This window comes from Triticum dicoccoides, chromosome 3A (assembly GCF_002162155.2).
Source record: "Triticum dicoccoides isolate Atlit2015 ecotype Zavitan chromosome 3A, WEW_v2.0, whole genome shotgun sequence".
Lineage (NCBI taxonomy): Eukaryota > Viridiplantae > Streptophyta > Magnoliopsida > Poales > Poaceae > Triticum > Triticum dicoccoides.
The window spans coordinates 584,805,513-584,831,656 of NC_041384.1; the positions used below are offsets into that span (position 1 = coordinate 584,805,513).

The 26,144-nt window shown below is 43.6% G+C and overlaps 1 protein-coding gene across 1 annotated transcript; it reads right to left on the bottom strand.

Moving 5' to 3' along the window:
* Positions 1–18,531: 18,531 nt before the first annotated feature.
* On the bottom strand, positions 18,532–22,649 carry LOC119269368 (NADH--cytochrome b5 reductase 1-like). The gene is made up of 9 exons (XM_037551181.1): positions 22,373–22,649; positions 21,328–21,469; positions 21,084–21,174; positions 20,874–20,951; positions 20,607–20,687; positions 20,424–20,513; positions 19,796–19,861; positions 19,033–19,119; positions 18,532–18,896 (listed from the first exon to the last, which is right to left on the bottom strand). Exons 1-9 carry the CDS (start codon positions 22,482–22,484, stop codon positions 18,804–18,806), a joined length of 840 nt encoding a protein of 279 aa, XP_037407078.1. The 5' UTR covers positions 22,485–22,649; the 3' UTR covers positions 18,532–18,803.
* Positions 22,650–26,144: the final 3,495 nt, after the last annotated feature.

Sequence of the window (26,144 nt, forward strand, 5' to 3'; positions counted from 1 at the left end):
GGAAGTAACCATAACCATACAGGTCCAAGGAATGGGAATGGGAATGGAGCAAGCAACAAGCAGAACCGCCCCAATCCAGCCACACCCACCAAGAGAGACCTAAGTCGTGTTACTTGTTTCAAGTGTGGGAAGACTGGACACTATGCCACGGAGTGCCCTAAAGGGAAGAATGGAAACGGAAATGGGAGCGCTGGGAAGAAGCCCAATCCATTCAACAAAGGACAAGTGAACCACGTTAACGTGGAGGAGGTTGAAGAGCAGCCAGACGCGGTTATAGGTAAGTTTTGGTTAAGTAATTTACCGCTCTTGTTCTTTTTGATACTGATGCATCGCATTCATACATATCAAGGGAATTCGTGGATAAGTTTAAACTACCAACCCAAACCCTTAGGACCCCTCTGTTAGTAAGTTCACCTGGAGCAGAGTATATGGCTAGTCGATGGTGCGACCAGATACCCTTAACCATTGGCAACCATGTTTTTCCGTCTGACCTAATTATCTTGGAGTCACAAGGATTGGATGTGATATTAGGAATGGACTGGATGTCAAAGTACGGAGGAAGCATTGACTGTGTTAGTAAGTCAATTTGTCTCACCACCCCGGAGGGAAAAAGGATCAAGTATGTATTTAGGCATGCGCCAAGAAGTAGCCAAGTAAATACCCTCACGGGAGTTGTTCAGGAGGAAGTGCCTGTAGTAAAGGATTATCCGGATGTTTTCCCAAGGAGTTACCAGGCATGCCATCGGATCGAGATATCGAGTTTTTGATAGAGCTATTGCCAGGCACAGGGCCAATATCCAAGAAACCCTATCGGATGCCCGCGAATGATATGGAGGAGATTAAGAAACAGGTCAAGGAGTTATTGGAGAAAGGTTACATTCGACGAAGTTCATCACCATGGGGGGCCCCAGTGCTTTTGGTTGAGAAGAAGGATAAGTCCCTAAGAATGGTTGTTGATTATCGGGCCTTGAACGAAGTAATGATTAAGAACAAGTACCCATTGCCGATGATCAATGATCTGTTTGACCAGCTGCAAGGAGCTAAGGTGTTTTCGAAGATCGATCTGCGATCAGGATATCACCAGCTGAAGATACGAGAGAAGGACATACCAAAGACAACATTCACCACACGGTACGGGTTGTATGAATATACGGTCATGTCGTTTGGACTGACTAACGCCCCTGCCTATTTCATGAGCATGATGAACAAGGTGTTCATGGAATATTTGGATAAGTTTGTTGTGGTGTTCATTGATGATATAATGGTATATTCGAGGAATGAAGAGGAGCACCAGGAGCATTTGCGTTTAGTTCTCGAGAAACTCAGGGAACATCAGTTGTATGCCAAGTTCAAAAAATGCAAGTTTTGGTTGAAGGAAGTCGGATTCCTTGGACATGTTATATCAGGAGAAGGTATAGCAGTAGACCCCACCAAGGTACAGTCAGTCACTATATGGTTGGCACCCACTTCAGTTAGCGAGATCCGCAGTTTTCTTGGACTCGCAGGATACTATCGGAGATTCATTGAGAATTTTTCCAAGGTTGCGAAGCCAATGACGGAATTGTTGAAGAAGGATACCAAGTTTAAATGGACGGAAGATTGCGAGGCAAGTTTCCAGGAGCTGAAGAAACGTTTGACTACAGCCCCAGTGCTGACACTGCCAGATATACATAAGGATTTCCAAGTGTATTGCGACGCCTCTCGCCTAGGACTTGGAAGTGTGCTTATGCAGGACGGAAGAGTTATTTCGTATGCCTCACGACAACTAAAACCACACGAGTTGAATTACGCTACGCATGATTTGGAGCTAGTAGCCGTAGTGCATGCGTTGAAGACCTGGAGGCATTACCTCATTGGAAACCATTGTAATGTGCACACGGATCATAAGAGTTTGAAGTATGTTTTCACACAGAAGGAACTGAACCTTAGGCAGAGGAGATGGTTGGAGCTTATAAAGGATTATGACATGAAGCTTGACTATCATCCAGGAAAGGCCAATGTCGTAGCAGACGCTTTGAGCCGGAAGAGTTATGCTAATACCCTAGAGAGCACGGGATTGCTGAAGGAGTTAGCAGAGGATCTCCGGGAACTTCGATTGGAGATTGTTCCTAGAGGTTTTGTTGCAACAATGGAGGTTCAGTCTACATTGTTGGGAAAGATTCGAGAAGCTCAGAAGGATGACAAAGAGATTGTCGAGATAAAAGAGAAAATGAGTGAAGGAAAGGCCAAAGGTTTTCGTGAGGACGGTCACGACACCTTATGGTTTGAGGACCGTGTTTATGTGCCCAATAACACAGAGATCAGGAAGTTAATACTTCAGGAGGCTCATGACTCACCATACTCGATACAACCCGGAAACACCAAGATGTATTTGGATTTGAAGGAACATTTCTGGTGGACAGGGATGAAGAAGGATATCACTGAGTATGTAGCCGTATGTGATGTATGTCAGAGAGTGAAGGCAGAGCATCAAAAGCCAGCAGGATTGTTACAGCCTATGCCGATACCTGAATGGAAGTGGGATAAACTTGGCATGGATTTTATCACTGGATTGCCCAGGACCAAATCAGGATATGATTCTATATGGGTAGTAGTTGACTGCTTGACCAAAGTGGCACACTTTATCCCAGTGAAAACAACTTATACCAGTGCAAAGTTGGCCAAGATATATATGACCAGGATCGTATGTTTGCATGGAGTTCCGAGGACCATCATATCAGATAGAGGGACACAGTTTACCTCAAAGTTTTGGCATCAGCTGCACCAGACTTTGGGAACGAGATTGGAGTTCAGTACAGCATTCCACCCGCAGACCGATGGACAGACCGAGAGAGTCAACCAGATTCTGGAGGATATATTGGGAGCCTGTGCGCTAGATTATGGGTCTAGTTGGGATGACTATCTGCCTTACGCAGAGTTCTCATACAACAATAGTTACCAAGCCAGTTTGAAGATGGCACCGTTCGAAGCCCTGTATGGATGAAGGTGCAGAACACCGTTGATGTGGGATGAAGTTGGAGACCGACAGTTGTTTGGACCAGACTTGATCAAAGAGTCCGAGGAGAAAGTTAAACTGATTCGAGATAGACTGAAGATAGCTCAGTCCAGACAGAAGAGTTATGCAGATTCGAAACGCAAGGAGGTAACCTATGAAATTGGAGACAGAGCATATCTGCGAGTATCACCTTTGTGAGGAGTGAAACGTTTTGGAGTCAAGGGAAAGTTATCCCCGAGATTAGTAGGACCGTATCGTGTTTTGGAATGGATGGGAGAAGTTGCCTACAAGTTGGAGTTACCTGAAGGACTGTCAGGAGTTCACGATGTGTTTCACGTTTCCTAGTTGAAGAAGTGCCATGCTGAGATGGCCGATATACCGCTAAGAGATACCATACCCTTGGAGGCGATTCAGTTGGACAATGATTTGACTTATGAGGAGAAGCCAGTCAAGATTTTGGAGTTTGCCGGTCGAGTCACCCGCAGCAAGGTTATCAAGTTTTGCAAAGTTCAGTGGAACCACCATACCGAGGACGAAGCCACGTGGGAACGAGAGGATGATCTCCTCAAAGACCACCCACACCTATTTTCTAGCCAACCCAAATCTCGAGGGCGAGATTCATCTTAAGGGGGGTAGGTTTGTAACATCCCAAATTTTCAATTTGGAATGTTATACATAGATCATTCTTGCATATCATATTTTATTGCATTTCGTCTCGCGATCCTCGAAATCCTAAGCAACTCAAGGACCCTCGGAGAGAGTTGGGGATTTCCCTGGTTTTCAAATTTGATTTTTATCAAATTTTGGAACGAGAATTTTTTGTTTTAATTATTTTTCTCTCCGAAAATATTTCATATTAAAATATATGAGAGGAGATAATATGACTTCTCCAAAATAAATGAAATATGGGAGGAAAAATATTAAAATCAAATATTTGTTTTTATTTGGATTTTATTGCAATTTTATTTGCATTAGAAAAATTGAACGTTTTTCAAAGTTGCATTTTAGGGCCAAGAAAATGTTCATCTCGTTCTAAATATTTTATTTAGACGGTGAAAATTTGTTTTGGCATTTTTAGATTTTTATTTTATTTTCTAGGATTTTTTTTCTGTTCGGCGGAATTGTTTAAAAAAAGTTGTGCAGTGCCTAACTGGGCCAAAGTCCAGCCGCCGGCCCGCCTCCCCCGCGACGTCGTCTCCTCCAGGAGACCGACACCGCGGTGCCGCCTCGGACCGAGAGTCCGGCCAGGACTCCGCCTCCGCCGCCCTTGCCCCTCCCCAAGCCACCCCTCCCCCTCTCTTAAATACCCAGCCCCCCTCCCCACCGCCACCACCACCCGCCGCCCGCAGCCCCGTCGCAGCCGCGCCCGCTGCCGCGCCTCGCCCCCGCCTCGCCCCGCCGTCATCATCGCGTCTCGCCGGACCGACGAGGTAGCCGTTGCCCCCGGTTTTTTTAAGAAAAACTGATCCAGTTTTTTTAAGAAAACCCTAGGTTTTTTTGGATAGATCGGTTCGCCGGTTTTTCTTTTTAGCGGACGTTCGTCCGTATGTTCGTTTTAACGAACGGTTTTCGCCGGTTAGTTGCAGACAACGAACGCTCATTTGTTAGCCTGTTCATCAGTTTTCTTTTATCAGATTTTTCCGCGATTATTTCTGATCGCGATTTCTGATCCGATTTTCGTTTTTGTTTTTCTTTTCGCTCATTTGTCGGAATCAGGCGATTCAAGCGCCTAGATCTTCGTCTCGAGACCCTCTTTCTTTTTAATCAACTTGAACAAGCTTTTGCTACTGTAAAATTTGACCTAGGTCCAGATTAGTAAACGGATCTTGTTTCTTTCGCCGTTTGAGTTTCGTTGCTCCGTTCGATTTGATTCTTTTTGCTAACCGGAGTTCTTAAGTTGAACTTTCTGGTAGATCTTCTTATTCAAGATTTACCCATGCTTCTTTGCTTGGTTGCTTATGTATGATATTGTTTGTTTACGATAGAATTCCCGGAGTGCGAAGCGTGTTATTTGGAGTCCCTAGGTTTCACGGATCGTCAGCAAGGCAAGTAACACTTTGATCATACCCCTTTATCACCCAGTTTTATGCATTAGCTTCAATCCTCAAACATTGCATGGTTAGGATGTCATTAACTTGTGGGTTGGGAAGTAGTTGATGAGGTAGAACCTATTGCCCTGTTATATTCAAACCTTGGGAGTTACTTATACGAATTGCTTATACTGCTATGCTATGCTCGTAGACGTGGTTTGGGTGAGTGAAATCCATGACAGATGTGAGATTGTTCAATAATGGTTAAACTTAAGGTGGCAACTTGAATATACATCTGGGTGGATTGAGGCACCTGGAGTACCTAGTGTTGCCTGTATTTTTGGAGATCCCGGGGTTCCGTGTGATTTTCCTATGGACCGCCACCCAGACTCAAAGGGAACTGAGATGATTCATGCTAGAAACTTCTGTGTGCAGCCACAAGCTATTATGGGCTCTAGCATAGTTGAGTAAGTTATGTGAAGCTCTTGAAGAAGTGGATCAGCAGGTAGTGGGTTGTAGGTTTGGTATGGTCTGCCCGGAGTAGAGAGTTAATGTTTCTGAAAGATTGTGTGTCGGTCATCCGTTTCTCAAACATCATGTAGTGCGAGAAATTCATCGAAGGCGATCGAGTCTTGTGGCAAAAAGTGCGCAAACCTCTATAGAGTGTACAAACTAATCATGGTTAGCCGTGTCCCCGATTATGGACATCTTGAGTATCTAGTACTTGGAGTATCTTAAGTATCTCATCACTCTAAATTAATAATTGCTGGGTTGATAATTACTTTAATTGGGATTGAGTTGGAGGAACCTTCTCAATGATGTTTCAACTACCATGATAGTTAAAGTAAAATCTATTCCTTTGTTGTAGGGAAAAATTGGCTTTTCGCAAAACTGTAACCATAGAGCTTTCCACCAGCCAAATATGCATGTAGTGATAGCATTATTCTGTTCTTGCTCTACTGTGTTACTTTGCCAGCATATTCCATGTGCTGACCCATTTTCGGGCTGCAACGTATTATGTTGCAGACTTTTCAGACGAGGACTAAGGTTCGTTAGGTCGTTGTCGTGCAGCTCAGCTATGCCATTGGAGTTGATGGACTCACTTTATCTTCCAAGCCTTCCGCTGTTATCATATTAGATGGCCTTAAGCCATATTTATTGTAATAAGTTCTCTTTCGAGACATTCGATGTAATAAGTGTGTGATTGCTACTCAGTTACAAATCCTCGAGTACTATGTGTGTCAGCATTACTGATCCAGGGATGACACTGAAGCACAGAGACTTGACCGTTTGAGGTCGGGTCGCTACAATTAATTTTAATGCATGTTCATGACTGTTGTCACTCTCTAGCTGGTCGCTTCCCAGTCTTTTGCTAGCCTTCACATGTACTAAGCGGGAATACTGCTTGTGCATCCAATCCCATAAACCCCAAGGTTATGCCATATGAGTCCACCATACCTACCTATGTACGGTATCTACCTGCCATTCCAAGTAAATTTGTATGTGCCAAACTCTAAACCTTCAAATAAATATCATGTTTTGTATGCTCGAATACCTCATGTATCAACTAGGGCTGTCCGTATCTTCCATGTTAGGCGGGTTATTCTCAAGAGGAGTGGACTCCGCTCCTCACTCACGAGAAAGTGGTTGGTCACCGGGATGCCCAGTCCATGCTTTATGCAAACTAAATCAAAATAATTGCAAACAAAACTCCCCCTGGGACTCTTGTTAGTTGGAGGCACTCGTTGTTTCGAGCAAGCCATGGATTGATGCTTGTTGGTGGAGGGGGAGTATAAACTTTACCATTTTGTTTGGGAACTGCCTATAATGTGTGTAGCATGGAAGATATCGCCATCTCTTAGTTGTTATGTTGACAATGAAAGTATACCGCTCAAAATATTATTCATCTCTATTTCAAAACTGAGCTCTGGCACCTCTACAAATCCCTGCCTCCCTCTGTGAAGGGCCTATCTATTTACTTTCATGTTGAGTCATCATCCTCTTATTAAAAAGCACCAGTTGGAGAGCACCACTGTCATTTGCATTCATTACTATTAGTTTACATTGAGTATGACTTGACTGGGTCTCTTTTACCATGAATTATAATGTCTAGTCAGTCCTTGATCTTTAAAGGTGCTCTGCATTTATGTTTTGCGGTCTCAGAAAGGGCTAGCAAGATACCATCTTGTTATATCATATTATGATTGTTTTGAGAAAATGTTGTCATCCGAAATTTATTATTATTGCTCGCTAGTTGATTATGCCATTTATATGAGTAAACATGAGACCTATGAGTTATTGTGAATATGGTTAGTTTATAATCTTTGCTGAAAACTTGAATCCTGGCTTTACATATTTACAACAATAAGAGCAAACAGAGTTTGTAAAAGTTTTTCTTTATCACTTTTAGTTTATCAACTGAATTGCTTGAGGACAAGCAAAGGTTTAAGCTTGGGGGAGTTGGTACGTCTCCGTCGTATTTACTTTTCCAAACACTTTTGCCCTTGTTTTGGACTCTAACTTGCATATTTGAATGGAACTAACCCGGGCTGACGTTGTTTTTAGCAGAATTGCCATGGTGTTATTTATGTGCAGAAACAAAAGTTCTCGGAATGACCTGAAACTTCACAGAACGTCTTTTTGGAAATAATAAAAAGTCCTGGCAAAATATCAAGACCAGGGGGCCCACACCCTAGCCACGAGGGTGGGGGCGCGCCTGCCCCCCTGGGCGCACCCCCTACCTCGTGGGCCCCCTGGAGCTCCTCCGACTTCAACTCCAACTCTATATATTTGCTTTCGGGGAGAAAAAAATAGAAGAGAAGGATTCATCCTGTTTTACGATACGGAGCCGCCGCCAAGCTCTAAAACCTCTCGGGAGGGCTGATCTGGAGTCCGTTCGGGAGGGCCATCATCATCATCAACCTTCCTCCATCACCAATCTCATGATGCTCATCATCGTGCGTGAGTAATTCCATTGTAGGCTTGCTGGACAGTGATGGGTTGGATGAGATTTATCTTGTAATCGAGTTAGTTTTGTTAGGGTTTGATCCCTGGTATCCACTATGTTCTGAGATTGATGTTGCTATTACTTTGCTATGCTTAATGCTTGTCACTAGGGCCCGAGTGCCATGATTTCAGATCTGAACCTATTATGTTTTCATGAATATATGTGAGTTCTTGATCCTATCTTGCAAGTCTATAGTCACCTAATATGTGTTATGATCCGGCAACCTCGAAGTGAAAATAATCGGGACCACTCCCGGTGATGACCGCAGTTTGAGGAGTTCATGTATTCACTATGTGCTAATGCTTTGGTCTGGTACTCTATTAAAAGGAGGCCTTAATATCCCTTAGTTTCCGCTAGGACCCCGCTGCCACGGGAGGGTAGGACAAAAGATGTCATGCAAGTTCTTTTCCATAAGCACGTATGACTATATTCGGAATACATTCCTACATTACATTGATGAATTGGAGCTAGTTCTGTGTCACCCTAGGTTATGACTGTTACATGATGAATCGCATCCGGCATAATTCTATATCACCGATCCATTGCCTACGAGCTTTCCGCATATTGTTCTTTGCTTATTTACTTTTCCGTTGCTATTGTTACAATCACTACAAAATACCAAAAACATTACTTTTTTATCATTACCTTTTGCTACCGTTACCACTACTATCATATTACTCTTCTACTAAATACTTAGCTGCAGATATTAAGTTTCCAGGTGTGCTTGTATTGACAACTCAGCTGCTAATACTTGAGAATATTCTTTGGCTCCCCTTGTGTCGAATCAATAAATTTGGGTTGAATACTCTACCCTCGAAAACTGTTGCGATCCCCTATACTTGTGGGTTATCACCTGTCCACCAGAAACGTTCCTTCAAATCTAAATACATCTTAGTGTTTCTGGGGTGAATCGAGTATGGCGAGTCATGCGCCTCTTGCAGTATTAACTTCCTGATCTCCGCATCATTGGGCACATAAATACGATCCTCAAACCATAAAGTTTCGTGCTCATCCTCATGAAACCCTTTGGCTTTTCCTTTGCCCATCTTCTCCTTTATCTCCTTTATCTCCTTATCAGTCTTCTGCGCCTCTCGAATCTTTCTCAATAATGTGGACTGAACCTCCAATGCTGCAACAAAACCTCTCAGAACTATATCCAATCGAAGCTCCCTGAGATCTTCGGCTTACTCCTGTGGTAATCCTTCGGTTAGGAGAGTATTGACATAACTCTTGTGCCTCAAAGCATTTGTTACAACATTGGCCTTTCTTGGATGATAATACAGCTTCATATCATAACCCTTTATGATCTCCAACCATCTCCTCTGCCTGAGATTCAGCTCCTTCTGCGTGACGATATACTTCAAACTCTTGTGATCCGTGTATATGTCACAACGGTTTCCAATAAGAAAATGACTCCAGGTCTTGAGCGCGTGTACTACGGCTGCTAACTCCAAATCATGTGTGGCATAATTTAACTCATGAGGTCAAAGCTGTCGTGAGGCATATGAAACAACTCTTCTGTCTTGCATAAGTACACCTCCAAGTCCATGGCGAGAAGCGTCGCAATACACTTGGAAATCCTTGCTTATATCCGGAAGAATTAATACTGGGGATGTAACTAAACGTTTCTTCAACTCTTGGAAACTGGCCTCACATTCCTCGGTCCATTTGAACCTGGTGTCCTTATTTAACAACTCTGTCATGGGCTTCGCAATCTTGGAAAAAGTCTCAATGAATCTCCGATAGTATCCTGCGAGTCCAAGAAAGCTGCGGATCTCTCCAACTATGGTGGGTGCCAACCACTCAGTGACAGACTAACCTTTGTAGGGTCTACTGCTATACCTTCTCCTGATATAACATGCCCAAGAAATCCAACTTCCTTCAACCAAAACTCGCATTTGCTGAACTTAGCATATAGCTGATGTTCCCTGAGCTTCTCGAGAACTAATCACAAATGCTCCTTGTGTTCCTCTTCATTCTTCGAGTACACCAATATATCATCAATGAACACCACAACAAACTTATCCAAGAACTCCATGAAAACCTTATTCATCATACTCATAAAATAGGCAGGGGCGTTAGTCAATCCAAAAGACATGACCGTGTACTCATAAAGCCCATACCTTGTGGTAAAAGCTGTCTTAGGTATATCATGTTCTCGAATCTTCAGCTGGTGGTATCCTGATTGAAGATCAATTTTGGAGAATACTTTGGCTCCCTGTAGCTGGTCAAACAAATCGTTGATCACCGGTAGTGGGTATTTGTTCTTGATCGTCACCTCATTCAATGCATGATAATCAACAACCATTCTCAAAGATCTATCCTTCTTCTCAACTAAGAGCACTGGGGCTCCCCACGGTGATGAACATGGTTGAATATAACCTTTTTCCAATAACTCCTTAATTTGCTTATTAATTTCCTCCAGATCATTTGTGGGCATCCGATATGGTCTCTTTGATATTGGTCCGGTTCCTGGCAATAGCTCTATCAAAAATTCTATATCCCGATCTGGTGGCATGCGTGGTAATTCCTCTGGAAATACATCAGGATAATCCTTCACAACTGGCACTTCTTCCTGAATGACTCGTGAGAGTGCATTTACTTGAGTCCTCCTTGGCGCATGCCGAGACACATACTTGATCCGTTTACCCTCTGGGGTGGTGAGGAGAATTGACTTACTAGCACAATCAATATTTCCTCCATACATCGATAGCCAATCCATGCCTAGTATCACATCCAATCCTTGTGACTCCAAAATTATTAGGTCTGAGGGTAAAACATGCCTATCTATGGTCAATGGCATCTGAAAACATCCTCTGCTTGCCATATACTCCGCTCCGGGTGAGCTTACTAACATAGGTGTCTTAAGGGCTACGGTGGGCAACTTAAACTTATCAACAAATCCCCTCAATATGTATGAATGAAATGCACCAGTGTCAAAAAGAACACTAGCAGTAAATGACTTAATCAAAAACTTACCAATAACTACATCCGGATGTTCTTCAACTTCCTCCACGTTAACGTGGTTCACCTGTCCTCTGGTGAAAGGGTTGGGCTTCTTCCCAGAACTTCCATTTCCGTTACCATTCTTCAACTCAGAACAATCATTGACATAGTGGCCAGTCTTCCCGCACTTATAATAGGTGACATGACTTAGATCCTTCTTAGCGGGTGTTGCTGGGTTGGAACGGTTCTGATTTTTGTTTCCTCCATTCCCATTCCCATTCTTAGGTCCACTGTGGTTATGTGAGCTTCCTCCATTGTGAGTATGGCCTCCATAGTTATGATGGGTATGTCCTCCCAAGTTTGGGGTAAAACGAGGCTTCTGTTGAGCTTTAGAGTTGTACTTTCCCTGTCCATACTTCCTTTTGCGGCTCCCTATCTGCTGTTGCTTGCCTTCAATCGTAAGGGCCCTGTCTACCAACTCCCGGTAGTTGGCGAATTTTGCCACCATCAACTGCATACTTGGCTCATCATTCAGCCCTTCCATAAACTTCTCCTACTTCGCGGCATCCGTGGCCACATCATCTAGGGCATAATGAGCTAACTTGTTGAACTCATCCACGTACGGCGCCATAGTATGATTCCCCTGGCGCAAGTTGCAAAACTCACGCTTCTTCATACTCATGGCTCCAGCTGACACATGTGTAGTGCGGAATGCTTGCTGAAATTGATCCCAAGTGACATTGGCCACGGGGAAAGTGGCAGTGTAATTCTCCCACCATGAGGCTACGGGTCCATCCAGTTGATGTGTGGCAAAGCGCACCTTCTCAGCATCTGTGCAACCTGCGGTGGTCAGCTCCCTTCCAATCTTGCAGAGCCAGTCATCAGCAACAATTGGCTCGGTGCTACTAGAGAACACCGGCGGATTCAACCTCAGAAAACGGGCTAAGTTGTCAACTGGAGGTAGTGGCGGTGGGTTGTTGTTGTTGTTGTTACCTTGGTTCTTGACTAACAACTGCATCAAGGCATTCTGCTGTTGGATCAACTGAGTGAGCTCCGGTGGGAAGACAAATCCGGGGTCACGTATCGGAGGCATCTGATAGGTTTGAGGGGTGAGAATAAAATAGAGTGAGGTCTAAAGAGAGTCCCATATGCACATGAGACAAACACATTTATTTCACACCACTCAATTCAAACAAGATCATACAATCGATGTAAACTACCGTTACAAAATACTCGGACTATTACTATATACATGGGGGAATAATACTGATAATATGGTAGTCGACTAGAAATTTTGATTGGTGGAAGACTCCATGATATCCGCTCCAGCTTCGTCTTCCTAATCAACATCACTATCTTCATCATTGTTGTCAGGGTCGGAGTCGGTGTGGTCGATTATGATGTAGTCTTCAGGATGGTTGTCCTCCTCAGGTTCGGGATCCCCCGTGAATACTCCTAGCTTCTTCCTTGGGTCTTCATTCTTCTCCAGTAGTACAGCAATTTCTTCTTCATATCCATCGCGCGTAGACTTGAGTTCCTCTTCTAGCTCCATGTTCCTGGTCATCACCTTCTTCATGTCTATCATGCTGGCGCACATCTGGTTCTCCTGACGTCGAATGTGCTGATTTAACTCCTGGGTGTAGGCTGCAATGGATTTATCCCTCCTGGTGCTAATCATCTCCCATTGCTCATCTCGGCGTCCACATATCTGGTAGATGGTGTCCTTAAGATCCTTGTTGTAGATCTCGTCGATGCATCCCATGGCGATGTGGGCGGCCATGCTCTTTCCTAGACTCCAGGTTGGTGCATCAAAGGAAACTCTATGGGCTCAGTAATGGGTGCGAATGTCCTTCCTGGAACATGTACTCGAATCGTCCAATGCTCTTCTTTTGGTAAGGTGGTGGTGTAGGTCCCGGTGAAACTTGGTATTCCGATGCTCATGTACCTAGTGACTTCCTTCAACTGTCGTCCAAAAGGGGTGTCCTCATCTGGTTGAGTGAACTTGTTCCTTGGGTCTGCCATCTATAGAGTAGAAAATGGAGAGAAGTCAGAAATGAGTATAGAAGAGTATCATGTGGCTTGTCCTAGTGGTCGCGTCCTACAGTCAGCGTGTGCTCTGATACCATCTTGTAGCGACCCGACCTCAGACGGTCAAGTCTCTGTGCTTAAGTGTCATCCCTAGATCGGTATTGCTGGCACACACAATACTCGAGGATTTATAACAGAGTTCAATCACATACTTATTACATCGAATGTCTCAAAAGAGAACTTATTACAATAATATGGCTGAAGGCCATCTAAATAAGATAACAACGGAAGCTTCGAAGGTAGAAGAGTCCATCCAACTCCATGGCAAAACTGAGTGCATGACAATGACCCAGCGTACCTTACTCCTCGTCTGGAAACTTTGCAACATAATACGTTGCAGCCTGTGTAGGTCAGCACATGGAATATGCTCACAAGATAACACTATAGAGAAATGAACAAATAACAGCTATCACTACATGCATATATGGCTGGTGGAGGCTCTATGGTTATCATTTTCATAAAGCTAGTTTTTCCCTACAACAAAGGAATATATTTTATTTAATTACAAAGTTTGTTGATAATATTGAGAATGCTAACCCCATCTCAATCCCAAAATAATAATTAATAACCCAACAAATTAATTAAGTAAAGTGATGAGATCAAATCAATAATTCAAGTACTAGATACTCAAGATGTCCATAACCGGGGACATGGCTAATCATGATTAGTTTGTACACTCTGCAGAGGTTTGCGCACTTTTCCCCACAAGACTCGACCTGCTCCGTTGAATTTCTCGCACTGCATGATGTTTGAGAAATGGATGGCCGAGACACAGTCTTTCCGAAGAGGTCCCCTTAACCGATAGATAGGTCAGTACACCTTCAATCCCCTACATCTGCTAGCCCATCATGGAAAGGTTTCCCACAACTTACTCAATTATGCCAGAGCCCATAATGGCATGTGGCTGCACACAGAAGTTTCTAGCATGAATAATCTTATGATCCCTTTGAGCCTGGGTGGCGAACCATAGGATGATCACACAGATGCCCCGGGATCTCCTTGGACAACACTGGATTCCCCAGGTGCCCACAAACAATCCACCCAGATGTGTATTAAAGTAGCCACTTTAGGTTATCCCTTAATTCATAATAATACTCACAATTGTCATGAATCACTCAAACCAAACCATGTCTACGAGCATAGCATAGCAGTATAAGCATAACATAGTTACTCCCCAGGGTTTGATATAAGGCAATAGGTTCTATCTCTTCAACTACTTCCCAATACCCACATGTTACCAAATCCTACTCATGCAATGTTTGAGGGTTTAAAACAATGCATAAAACTGGGTATTAAAGGGATATGATCAAAGTGTTACTTGCCTTGCTGATGATCTGAAAACCCTAGTGATTCATAGTAGCAAGCCTCGCACTCCAGAAACTCTATCATGAACAAACAATAGCATACATAAGCACTCAAGCATAAGATGCAAAGTTCAAACCGAAAAGAAAAGATCTGAACAGAAAGTTCAAGAGAAGAGCTCCGATTTGCAAAAAGAATCAATCGATTCGGAGCTACGAAACACAAATTGTAACAAAAGAAGTTCAAATTCGAATCTGCTTGAAACCAAATTTTAATTTTTCAAAATCATGTTTAAGTTGATTATCTGGATAGAGGGAAACAAGACGAAGATTTTGGCATCGATTTCACTGGATTTGGATAAACGAGCAAAAAAGTAGTGAAGGTTTGAAGATCAAGGACTAATTTGCAAGAAAATTATTCACAGATCGGTCCCTGGCCGAAAATAAAACAAAAAAAAACCTAACGAACGAACGTTCGCTAACAGAGACTAACGAACGAAATCATTCGTTATAGGAAACTAATGGGTGAACGTTCGTCAACTAACGAACTAAAATAAAAACCGATCTAAAAAATTAACCGGAGAAGCCGAACGGTTTATTACATTTAACCGTAGAAAACCGGCGGCGGTGGTTTCGACGGTGGCGGGATCCGGCGGGGTTCGGCGGCGGGCGTCGGCGGCGAGACGGGGCAGCTCCGGCGGCGGCAGTGGGTTGGTGGCTCGGCGGCTCGGCGGCGGTGTCTAAGGCGGCGGCGGCGGCTTGATGAGGAGGAGAGGGAGGCGGGGCCTCGGCTTATAAAGCCCGGGAGGGCGGGGCGGTGGCTTGGGCGAGGGGGCGCCGGAGCGGGAGTCCGAGCCGGACTCCCCATGTGGCCGCGGCGGGGACTCCTCCCGGGCGAGGAGGAAGGCGGCGCGCGAGCTGGGCCGACCCAGGAACATTTAAAAAAAGAAAAAATTCTCCGCAAACAAAAATCCTAATAAAATATAAAAATTCTAAAAAATCCAGAAAGAATTTTCACCGTCCAAAACCTAATATTCAGGACAATATGAACATTTTTCTAGACTAAAATGCAATTTTCAAATATGCATGTTTTTTTCTTTAATTCAAATAAAATAGCAAATAAAAACATCAATAAATAATTTGATTTTAAAATTTCTTCTCCAATATTTCTCCTCTGTTGAAGAAGTCATTTTATCTTCTCTCATTTATCTTTTTATTAGAAATAATTGAAGAGAAAATATTAAAATCAGATTGATCCTCTTTTTCAAATTTGAATTAAATTCAAATATGAAAATTTTGTGAAACCTCCAACTCTCTCCTTGGATCCTTGAGTTGCTTAAGATATCTAGGATCATAATCAAAATGCAAATAAAATATGATATGCATATGATGATCTATGTATAACATCCAAATTAAAAATTGGGATGTTACATCTAGAGGAAAGGAACCAAGGAAGAAAAACATTAGCATAGACCCAATGAAAAAAAACATATCCTAATGAACGAAATAACATCTCTTTCTCTGTAGGATTTGAGAAACATGTCATCTCACTTATGACTTTCCTATACTATGAACCAAAGGATACCTTAATGGAAGTAAGGCAGTCAACAAAAGCCGAAAGAATTGTTATGGTCAACAAGTCAAAGAAGATGTAAGAAGACAGTCAACAAAGTGGGCAAGAAACAAAGAGCCAAAGCTTAGAATCCACCATATAGCAAAAGCCCATAGACTAGTGACAGTCTAGACCAAGATTTACCACATACCCTTACGGGCAATACATCAAAGGTATGTTAATCAAACTGTTGTCTTTGACCTGGACTTACGACTTCTTATTCAACATTTCTTCTCGTTTTTTCCCATGACTTTTCACATTTTTATCTCTTTATGGCGCTCTCGTATATTGCTGCAAAGGGTGAAAGAAGGTGAAAAGGCGTATCAATATCAACGTGTGCATGTACTCACAAAGATACCATACACCCTAGCATGTTAACACAACTAGGCGGCTCAGAAGGCATAAGAAGAGAAAAACCGTTGCAAGTGGCACCATCATACTTGTCTGTTGGGGGACAAAAAAGGGTGATGGCTACATATTGCTCGCTGCGAGCAATATGGCTCGTGTCGCCTAGAACCCTTGCTCGATCGCTAGCATGGTGGGCCGGCCCATTAGGGCGCCTCGCTCACTCGCTAGTTGCTGCAGTTGCTCCCAATATTCATGTTCCATAATTCATATAGCCAAATATCATTGAAATATATTGAAAAAGTTCCTTGCAACAACGTGCATGGAATCATCTAGTTGTAAAAATGACCATGTTTTCACAGATTTGCCTCAAGAAAATGGAAACAATTTAGGAAATGTTAGAAAAGTTTCAAGAAATCATAGAACCCATAGAAAAAAATCAGAAAAATGTGATAAAACAGAGAAAATCGCGGAAAGCAGAAGGAAAACGAGAACCCTCTGGGACCTATTATTTCGCCCTTTCATGCTCCTCTTCCAACACTAGGAATGAGACCAACCTTTCCCCCACAAACAAGAAACAATGTTTCCTTATAAGGGTGGATTTTCAACCCTGGCAATGAGAAAGATTTCAGGGATTGAGTTTATTGACCCGCACTCATAGGTGGTGACTATTGCGACTACCGTTCAATAGGACTCATGTTGTGAGATAATTTACCGGGGGTCCCAGCTAGTCCTACTTAACAAGTTATAATGGAAGTTTGGGTAGTCAAAAAAATCCAAAAAATTGTTGTTGTCTACAAGTCAAAGAATATGTAAAAACAGACTCAGCAAAATGGACAAGAAACGAACGGAGCCAAAGCTTAGGGCCTCTTTGATTCGCATGATTTGAAAAATGTGGGAATAGGAAAAACGTAGGATTGGATGTCATGTTCATCTCAATCCTACTGAATTTTGGGTTGTTTGATTGCATCATAAGAAAAATGAAGGATTCTTTCAAAAAGGTTTGAATGGATGCTAGAAATCATAGGGGAAGTAGTATATAAAATCCTTAGAAAAATTCCTATAAGATTCAATCCTATGAATCAAACAACTAACATGAAAAATTCCTATGGATTCTAATCCTCTAAAATTCACATGAAAATCCTTTGAATCAAATGAGCTCTAGAATGGGCCAATATAGCCAAAGTTCATGTACTAGTGGCCCTCCACTTTTTAGGGCTCTTTGGTTTATAGGAGTTTTGTAGGAAAAATTTCTTTGAAGCCCTTCCGTTTATAGGAATATAATCCTATTCCTGTGTAGGATAGGAGTCGATCCCTTGTATATCATAGAAAAAACACATTAGCCTAGATTTAATGAAAAAAATCTTATCATATTAATCAAATGACGACGTCTCTTTCCCTGTAGGATTTGATATGTATGTCATTTCACTTTTTCCTATTCCTACGAACAAAGGAGGCCTTGCTAGTCTATATCATGGATTAGTGCACCAAGTTTTACCAACATACTCCCTTCGTCCGGTAAAGAGTGTATATCTAGCTTCAAAATTTGTCCACAAAAGATGCTACATCATCCACAAGCAAGACACTATTTCTGTTGTCTTATTTTTTTTGAGGAAATATCATCATGGCTCACTTTATTGCTATCAAATAGATGCTACATCATCCACAAGCAAGGAAATAATAAAACTAGGAGGTTCATCAACCCAAACATCTCATTAGCCAAAACGACCTCCCTTCTGATACCCAATGCTCCTGTGATAGCTGCATCAATCGCATAAGAAACTTCTTTGTTACACGCAGCAAGAGATCGTCCCATGTCTGAATAACGTATGTCTGATATCCTCACATTCCAGAGGGCACCTAGGACACTGACTTGATGATGTTATAATGTGTCTATTAGCTAACACCCGGTAAGAGGGGAGGACACCAAGCACAGTTTTCCAAGCAATTTTTTTTTTCTTTTGCTGCAACATCTGTAGCCCATATAGTGTTTTCCAAGTTCGAGCTTCAATTGATCCTCCAGGCCGAACCAAATGCTCGACAGCACCAAATTGATGATTCAACTATTTCTGTTGTCTTTGATCTCTACGTACGTATCCACAGAGATACCATACGCCCTAGCATGTTCAACACCACGAGCTACGCAGCTCAGAAGGCACCACCCTACTTATTCGTTGGGAAAAAAAATACAAACTTTTACCAATGAGTGATGTTGTTCGCCCAAAAAAAAGGTGATGCCACGATTTCTTTCGCTCGAATGGACCCATCCAATGCTCATGTTTCAAACCAATAATGATAAAAGTGGAGTCGAAAGAAATTTGCGCCTCTGCCAAGGTGTGCAGCTAACATTTGGCCACGAAAATGGAGGTACTACAAGACTAAAAATGCATTGCTTCTGTAAGATATCAAGAGGGGTCGGACAGTCCCCATGCTGGATAATGTAGAGCGTGGGGGGCTTATTTTTCTGTACTCCGGAAACTTAGAACTGGAACTGCATCTCCTTTGTGTATCCGAGCTCCTCGAGGTGCGTAGCCATCGCCTTGTTCATCGGAGGAGGGCCGCATCTCAAGATCTGGAATATAACAAAGAAAAACCGCGTTATCTCGGAGAGGCGATACAGATTGGAGTTTCCTGGAAAATGACCACTTGTGCTTTCTTGTAAACGTAGTTGCAACTTGCAAGGAATGAACACTTGAGTTTTACTTTACCTGAATATCCTCAGCAGGTGCTGGACAGTGGGTCTTGATCATGTCCTGGGACACAAACCCAACACCACCATTCCAGACTTCAGGAGGCTGCAAATGCAAACGACAGTATGAGATTCTGTTGCAAATGCCTTTATAGTGCAATGGAAGTTGTGACTCTGGATGTAACTCTGTACCATTGGACTAGGGGCAATGAGAGCGCACAGTTGTTTTTAGCAGATAAAAGACAAATTCATAATGCGGATTTATTAAAGAACATGGTATTCATCCAATCAAAATATATTTAGCACATAAAAAAGGGCAGACGGGTGCATGTAGCTCCCGCTTGTGCAGGGTCTGGGGTGGGTCCGACCACTTTGGGTCTATTGTACGCAGCCTTTCCCTACATTTCTGTAAGAGGCTGTTTCCACGGCTGGCTAACAAGGCAGCAGCTTTACCACTGCACCAAGGCTCCCCTTCAATTATTTTAAGTAGTCCAACACTATTCAAAACCTATCTTGTGACCGGTATTATGCATACAGCTCTGTCCTGCAATTATCTAGCAGCACTACGTTACCATGTGTTCAACGATCAACAGCCTGCCCCATGTTGTTGCTGTGAGTCATAACAGAAATTCTGCACCTACTTATACTAGTAGTTCCCAATAAATGGAAAAGTCCTGGATCCATTGTTTCCGAACAGAACTACTGACGTGCTTCCGCATAATAAATGCAGTGTACTGATTTGATATGCACATCTAGTTAAAACATAAGAACATAGGGTGAACCTGATTCAACACGTAGAAGATCTTGAAGCGGTCAGGATATTCTTCGGCCAGGCTGTCCAGCTCTTCCTGCACAGATTAAACAGACCTATAAAGTCGGTACCAAGCAAAATAGCACAGCACTAGTGAAGTGCGTCCATCATACAAGAACATCCCTTGGCTCAAGCCCATGCTGCTTTCATGATTTGAGTAACTTTGTAATTCATGTATTCAGTTATAGATGGTTTAATATTTATAATAAAAAAGGAAGCCAGGGAAGTTGTATGTAAGTTCCAATTACAAATTACTGTGTGACTAGTTCCCTTTTACCGTAGTACAAGTTGTGCGCAAGTTCTGAATCACCTTGGACATTCTAGATATTTTACACTAAAATATCCTAAAGGGAATAAGGGAAAACAATACTTGGCATCCAAGTGTTATATCATCAACAACTATACGGAGTAGATACATCGCTGATAAGTGATAACAACCTTATAAAGTTCTAGTAAAATGTGTCATATATGCTCACAGTAACTCCGGTCTAATGGGTCAAGAGTTGCAAAGTATATATGTCTTGGATATGGTTTCTGTATCAGATAACTGCACGAAAACCAAAAAAGGGTTTCTACAGAAAAGAGGACGGTGATTCCACCTTCAGAAGAATGTCTTCAGGTGTGACATTTGCATAGACTAGATGAACCTTCGTTTTGTCATTAGGGTTCTCAAGAATTGCCCTTGCAACCTGTGAGAACAGAAAAAAGATTGTTAGTGGAGACCAAAGAAACCGCTTTGTAGCATCATTGACTGTAATATAGAACTTTGAACTTCTTTTTACTTGGAACATCGGAGTAATGCCAGATCCACCAGCCAGCATTCCGAAAGCTCTCACTTGTCCTACTTGGTACTTGAAACGACCCTAGATCAGAGAACAACCCATGTTAAACTTATAATTAGATGGCAAATAAGCATGCATTGTGAATGTGGACTATAAAAAACGACACCTGTGCTGGCTAAACCAGAGCAAAAGGAAATTTTCAGGCTTAGCAAGCAGCTATTTCTTATGAACCTAACACAGGTTGCTCATGATAAAAAAGAGTGTTACCTTAGGTCCCTTCACAGACATATAATCACCAACTTTCATTTCACGGAAGTGATGCGACATTCTTCCTTGAGGGTACATCTGCATTTTGGGGAAAAGGAAATATTAAAAAAAGAAAAGGTGAAGAAACTACAGCTGAACACACAATCATGTGGAGCAAAAATATAAGATTGTTGACCAATATTATTGTAGTATAAAGAAATGAACACATACCTTTATAACAAGCTGAAAATTTCCTAGATCAGAATCCAATGTAGTAGGTGTGTAAGGCTTGATTACTTCTTCACCGGTAGCATCTTGACCTCTGAATAAAAGGAGGGAACATTAACATGATTTAAAATTTAGAAGAAGTACTCCCTCCGATCCGAATTAATTGACACAGCCCAATTAATTTGGATCGGAGGGAGTACATTATAAAAGCAAACTTCAGAACTCAGAAGCAGCACATAATTCAAACCTGCAACTGATATGTTGACCAATTGGAAGGCCTAACACAGAGGTAGGGGTTGGAAGAGCAAATCGGAATTTGGCAACATTATGGCTTATTTGTGTCTTTTCCACAAGTTTAAACTTCTTGAAGTTCTCAGGATCCAAGCAGCCTGATGGGGACAAAAAGAGCACGAAGAATGACATTAAGCTACAGCATATTACCCTCCAATAGCAGAAAGAATGCTCGAGCAATTTTTTTATTTGGTTAATGAAACAAAGAATGAAAGAAGTAATGAATGCTAGAATGAGGTGTGAAATTCCACAGGCAATTACTTAAAAAGATTCGACAGAACTACCCATGACAAACAAAACAAAAAAAGATGTTGCAGAATAATAGGTGCCAAGTTATTAAACTCTCATCAGTAGCACATCTAACTCCATAATCTCACAACAGGCGTAACAGGTTTAGCCACTAGGCAGGTCAAATGGATTCCTTTGCTTAGATCCTGTAGCCAGGCAATAATTCTTTTCAAGTATAGTGAATACTGATGATAACATGGTAAGACTAAATCAACCAAGACACACTGGGAAAATCTGCTAGCAGCACAGCTCCGCTCCGCTTAGGCCTCCTGAAATGGAGCCGGCAGTAAAAATAACCACGGCACTCTGCCACTGGGGTTCACTGAAGTACGGCTCATATCTTCTAATCGTTCAACAGACTTGTCTGAACACGAACAATACTTGGCTGGTTCAGTTTAGTAAGGAAAACAAACACTTCATTGGTTTATCATCTCCATATAGCGAGCAGCATCGACACCGCAAATGGCCACTGCCCAGACCAAGCCCAGCAGGTAGTGTCTGTCACCACCAAAAAGCACCAGCTCACAAACCGAATTCAGCAATTTTCACAGCACAATGGCCGAATCGGCGACCTCGTCTCCACGGCCTCTCAGCGAGAACTAATTGGAAGCTGCCGGATTCGGGCCAACCAGGATACGAATCACAGGCAATATCATGTAAGCACGCATGTATCTGCCGAACATACGCGCAACCATACATACATATATACATACCCTTGGGCCTCTTGGATCGGCGGAGGAGGAGCGCGCCGCCCACGGCGACGGCGACGACCGCGACGGCTACGGCCACCATGGTCTCGACGCTCTGCCCCTGTAGGAAATCCATGGCCGGGAACCTCCCCTTCCACCCGCGCGGCTGTGTCCCTCGCTACGCTCGGGTTGGGGGTTGGTTGGGCTGCGGTGTTTGGTGCGGGATTTAGCTGGGTTTGGAATTAGAAGACGGGGGAGGGCGCGGGGTTGGCTGCGGGAGCGGGGGTAGGTGGGGTGTGGTGGTGGTGGTAAGACGGAAACCATCGGTGGTGACCGGTGAGACCTGTGGGCGCCGGGCGGTGGCGGTGGCGGAGATCGCGAGGTCGAATTCGCCCTTTTGCCCTCGCCACAGTTCAGAACAGAGTCTGAATTTCAGGTGTGCAAAAGCACCTTCAGAAACTGTGAATACACTGCAAAAGCACCTTCAGAAACGCAAACAGAGTCTGAATTTCAGGTGCGTCTCGGTGAGCACACTGCAGAAGTAGCTTCAGAAATGCTAGTAGTACCAAACTGTGATGTAACGACAGATTGCACTATATACACACTTAACACGTGAGATATGAGCGCCTGATCCAAAGCCTGGTATGAATAAAAGGCGATTTCCTGCATGTCATTCGAGAATCACGAACTGAAGCTAAGGGCCTCTTGGATTTACAGGATTTAAAAAATGTAGGAATAGAAAAGGTATAATTGCAGTGGCATGTCAACTTGAATCCTATAGGATTAGCAAAGAGTGTTTGATGCCACATGAAAAACAAAGAAATTATAAAAAAAAGGTTGAAGTGGATGTTAGATTTTCTATAAAATGTAGTACAAAAGATTTCATAGGATAAATTTTTATGGGATCCAATCCTAAAAATCAAAGGGCCGATATAAGAAAAATTCCTAAGGGTTTCAATCCTTCAAAAATTCTAAATAATTCCTTTGAATCAAAGGAGCCCTAAGCCTGTAGAGAAATTCATTTTTGAGGGTTGTAATATGAACTGTAATGGTGATGCATGGTTAGCGCATCGCCATAGCGGGGGTTGGGAGAGTAATTTCGTTCGAGCTCGCGTCAATCGCTGTCTGGGTATGGGACGCTGGGCCCAGCTCTGTGATCGACCGGAATGGCGCCCTCATCCCAACGTGGATTGATTTGTAGATACAGTAGATCGATAGATGCCCTGGTCAGTTTTTCAATTGGCATCGGCGGGCTTGGTCACTTGTTTAGACCGCTTTCTACCACCACCACACCACTTGTGCGTCTCCATTTCCGGCGGTCGGGTCGGACCATCGGCTCTGCTGATTGCTGTATGATTAAACTTGGTCGTGTTTGGACTACGGAGGCGGAGCAGCAGCCGCACACTTACACTTTCCACCATCAAAATGAAACTAATATCGGCGCCGTTCGTCGGATCAGGGCAGATCCTTTAAAAACCAAACAGGGTCTGCCTTTGAAGCTGCGAGTTGCCCAAGTTTTTTTTTTTGAGCCGACGAGTTGCCCAAGTAACACTAGTTTTTTTCTTTTTTGAGCCGACGAGTTGCCCAAGTAACACTAGTTTTCCTCCTAAAAAAAGTAACACTAGCTCTTGGGCCATAAACAGTTCACCAGAAATGGCCCGCTCAAGAATTAGGCCCTCCCAAGCAACGACCTTCTGGGGCTGATAGGAATGCGGTGAATTAGGCCCTCTCAACTCTCAAGCAATGGCCGCCTCTCAGCAGTCAGCATCACCTGAATTCTGAACATAGGTAATTTCCGTCCCCTCCTGTTAGGGTTTTTGTTTCCTCTCGGCGACTCCATGAGCCGCCGTTGAGATTAACTCTTCCCCTCGCCGATCTTCCTCCGGTTCCCAGCCGGGCTAGGGTTGATCCTGGGCGTTCTCCGCCTCTCGACCTCGGCCCCGGCAGGTTTTGTGGAGGCAGGTAGGCAGGTAGGGTTTCGTCAAAACCTGGTGATCTACTGTCGTCAGGTTAGGGTTCTTGAGGTATGGCTAGCCGCGTGCCGGGTTCTGGCGCCGAGGCGGCGGATGTCGAGGAGATGATGAAAAACCTGGGCATCACTTAGGACGATCTCGACGACGTGGTTTTCGAAGAGCAAGATGTTCCAGCGGAAGCGGCTGTGCATTGGATGGCCATCGCAAGAGTTCACACCCCAAAGAGTTACAGCCAATATTGGTTCTACCGCAATATGAGGGCTGCCTGGGATCTGGCGCAGGAGGTAAAGATCCGCCCGCTTGAAGAAAACCTGTACACAATGCAATTTGCTTGCCTCGGCGATTGGGAACGTGTCATGATGGAGGGACCTTGGACCTTCAAAGGGAACGCGGTGGTACTGGCAGAGTATGATGGGTTCACTAAACCATCAGAAGTTAACTTGGACATGCTGGATATATGGGCTCAAATCCACAACTTTCCTGATGGTTACTTCCCGATGATCAAAGCTCTAGCAGGGAAGATTGGGCAGTACATATACGCTGAACCGAAGTCACATGACTTTGAAGGTAATTTTGTCCGGGTCAGGGTCAAGATCAATGTCCATCGCCCTCTAAAAAATGCAGTCTCGGTGGTGAAAGAAGGTAAAAGGAAAATCTTGCTGGTAAAATACGAGCGCTTACCTGACTGGTGCGCTGTCTGTGGCCACCTTGGTCATCAATTCAAGGAGCATGGCGACGGTGTTCATCCTCCTGAGGCTCTGGTCTTTAAGAATCTTCGGGCATCATGATTTAGAGGACCGGGATGGGGACCGGGGGAAAGAAGAGGACGTGGCAGATCGGGGCGTAGACGCAGGCGAGGCCGTGGTCCGTCTCAGAGGAGCAACGAGATGTGGACTGAGCAAGAGGATCCAGAAAGTTTGAGGGGAGATGTGGCCATGGATGACGTTGAGAACAACAGAAAGAGGGTTTCTCCGGCGACACCGAACTCAAGCCTTGCGAGTTCATTGCCTACTGCCAAACCAAGCAATCCTTTGCTCTTGGAGCATAACCAAGATGCACCTGCGAGCTCTCCTTCAAAGCAGGAACCCAAGAGGAATAAATTGTCACTTCCTGCTCCAGATAATGCTACGGTTAAGAGCTTAGTGCTGTCTCTCAACAATGATGCGCGTTTGGTGGGCTCCCATGGGGAGTCGCTGTAACGCCCTCGATGCGGCTATATTTCTCACGTGTCGAAGCACGACTTAGAGGCATAACCGCATTGAAAGCAATATCGCAAGTGAGGTAATCTTCACACAACACATGTAATACATAAGGGAAAGGGATACATAGTTGGCTTACAATCGCCACTTCACACAATTACATGAATAAAGCATTACATCAAACAGATACAATCAAGTTTCGACTAGGGAACCAAAATAAAAGAAGAACGCCAAATGCGACAAGGTCCCCGATCGACCCCAACTGGGCTCCACTGCTGATCGACTAGAACGAAACAACACAAAGGACACGATCTTCATCGAGCTCCTCCTGAGCTTGGTTGCGTCATCTGCACGGACTCATCGGCACCTGCAAGCTGGTTTTGGAAGTATCTGTGAGTCACGGGGACTCAGCAATCTCACACCCTCGCGATCAAGACTATTTAAGCTTATGGGTAAGGTAAAAGGTATGAGGTGGAGCTGCAGCAAGCGGCTAGCATATATGGTGGCTAACATACGCAAATGAGAGCGAGAAGAGAAGGCAAAGCACGGTCGATAGAAGTATGATCAAGAAGTGATCCTAAAATAACCTACGTCAAGCATAACTCCAACACCGTGTTTACTTCC

Coding starts and splice junctions, on each gene's coding strand:
- LOC119269368 (XM_037551181.1), bottom strand. CDS start 22,484: ATGGATTTCCTACAGGGGCAGAGCGTCGAGACCATGGTGGCCGTAGCC. Junction 21,470..22,372: donor CCGATCCAAGAGGCCCAAGG/GTATGTATATAT, acceptor TGTCCCCATCAG/GCTGCTTGGATCCTGAGAAC. Junction 20,952..21,083: donor ATTTTCAGCTTGTTATAAAG/GTATGTGTTCAT, acceptor CCCAAAATGCAG/ATGTACCCTCAAGGAAGAAT.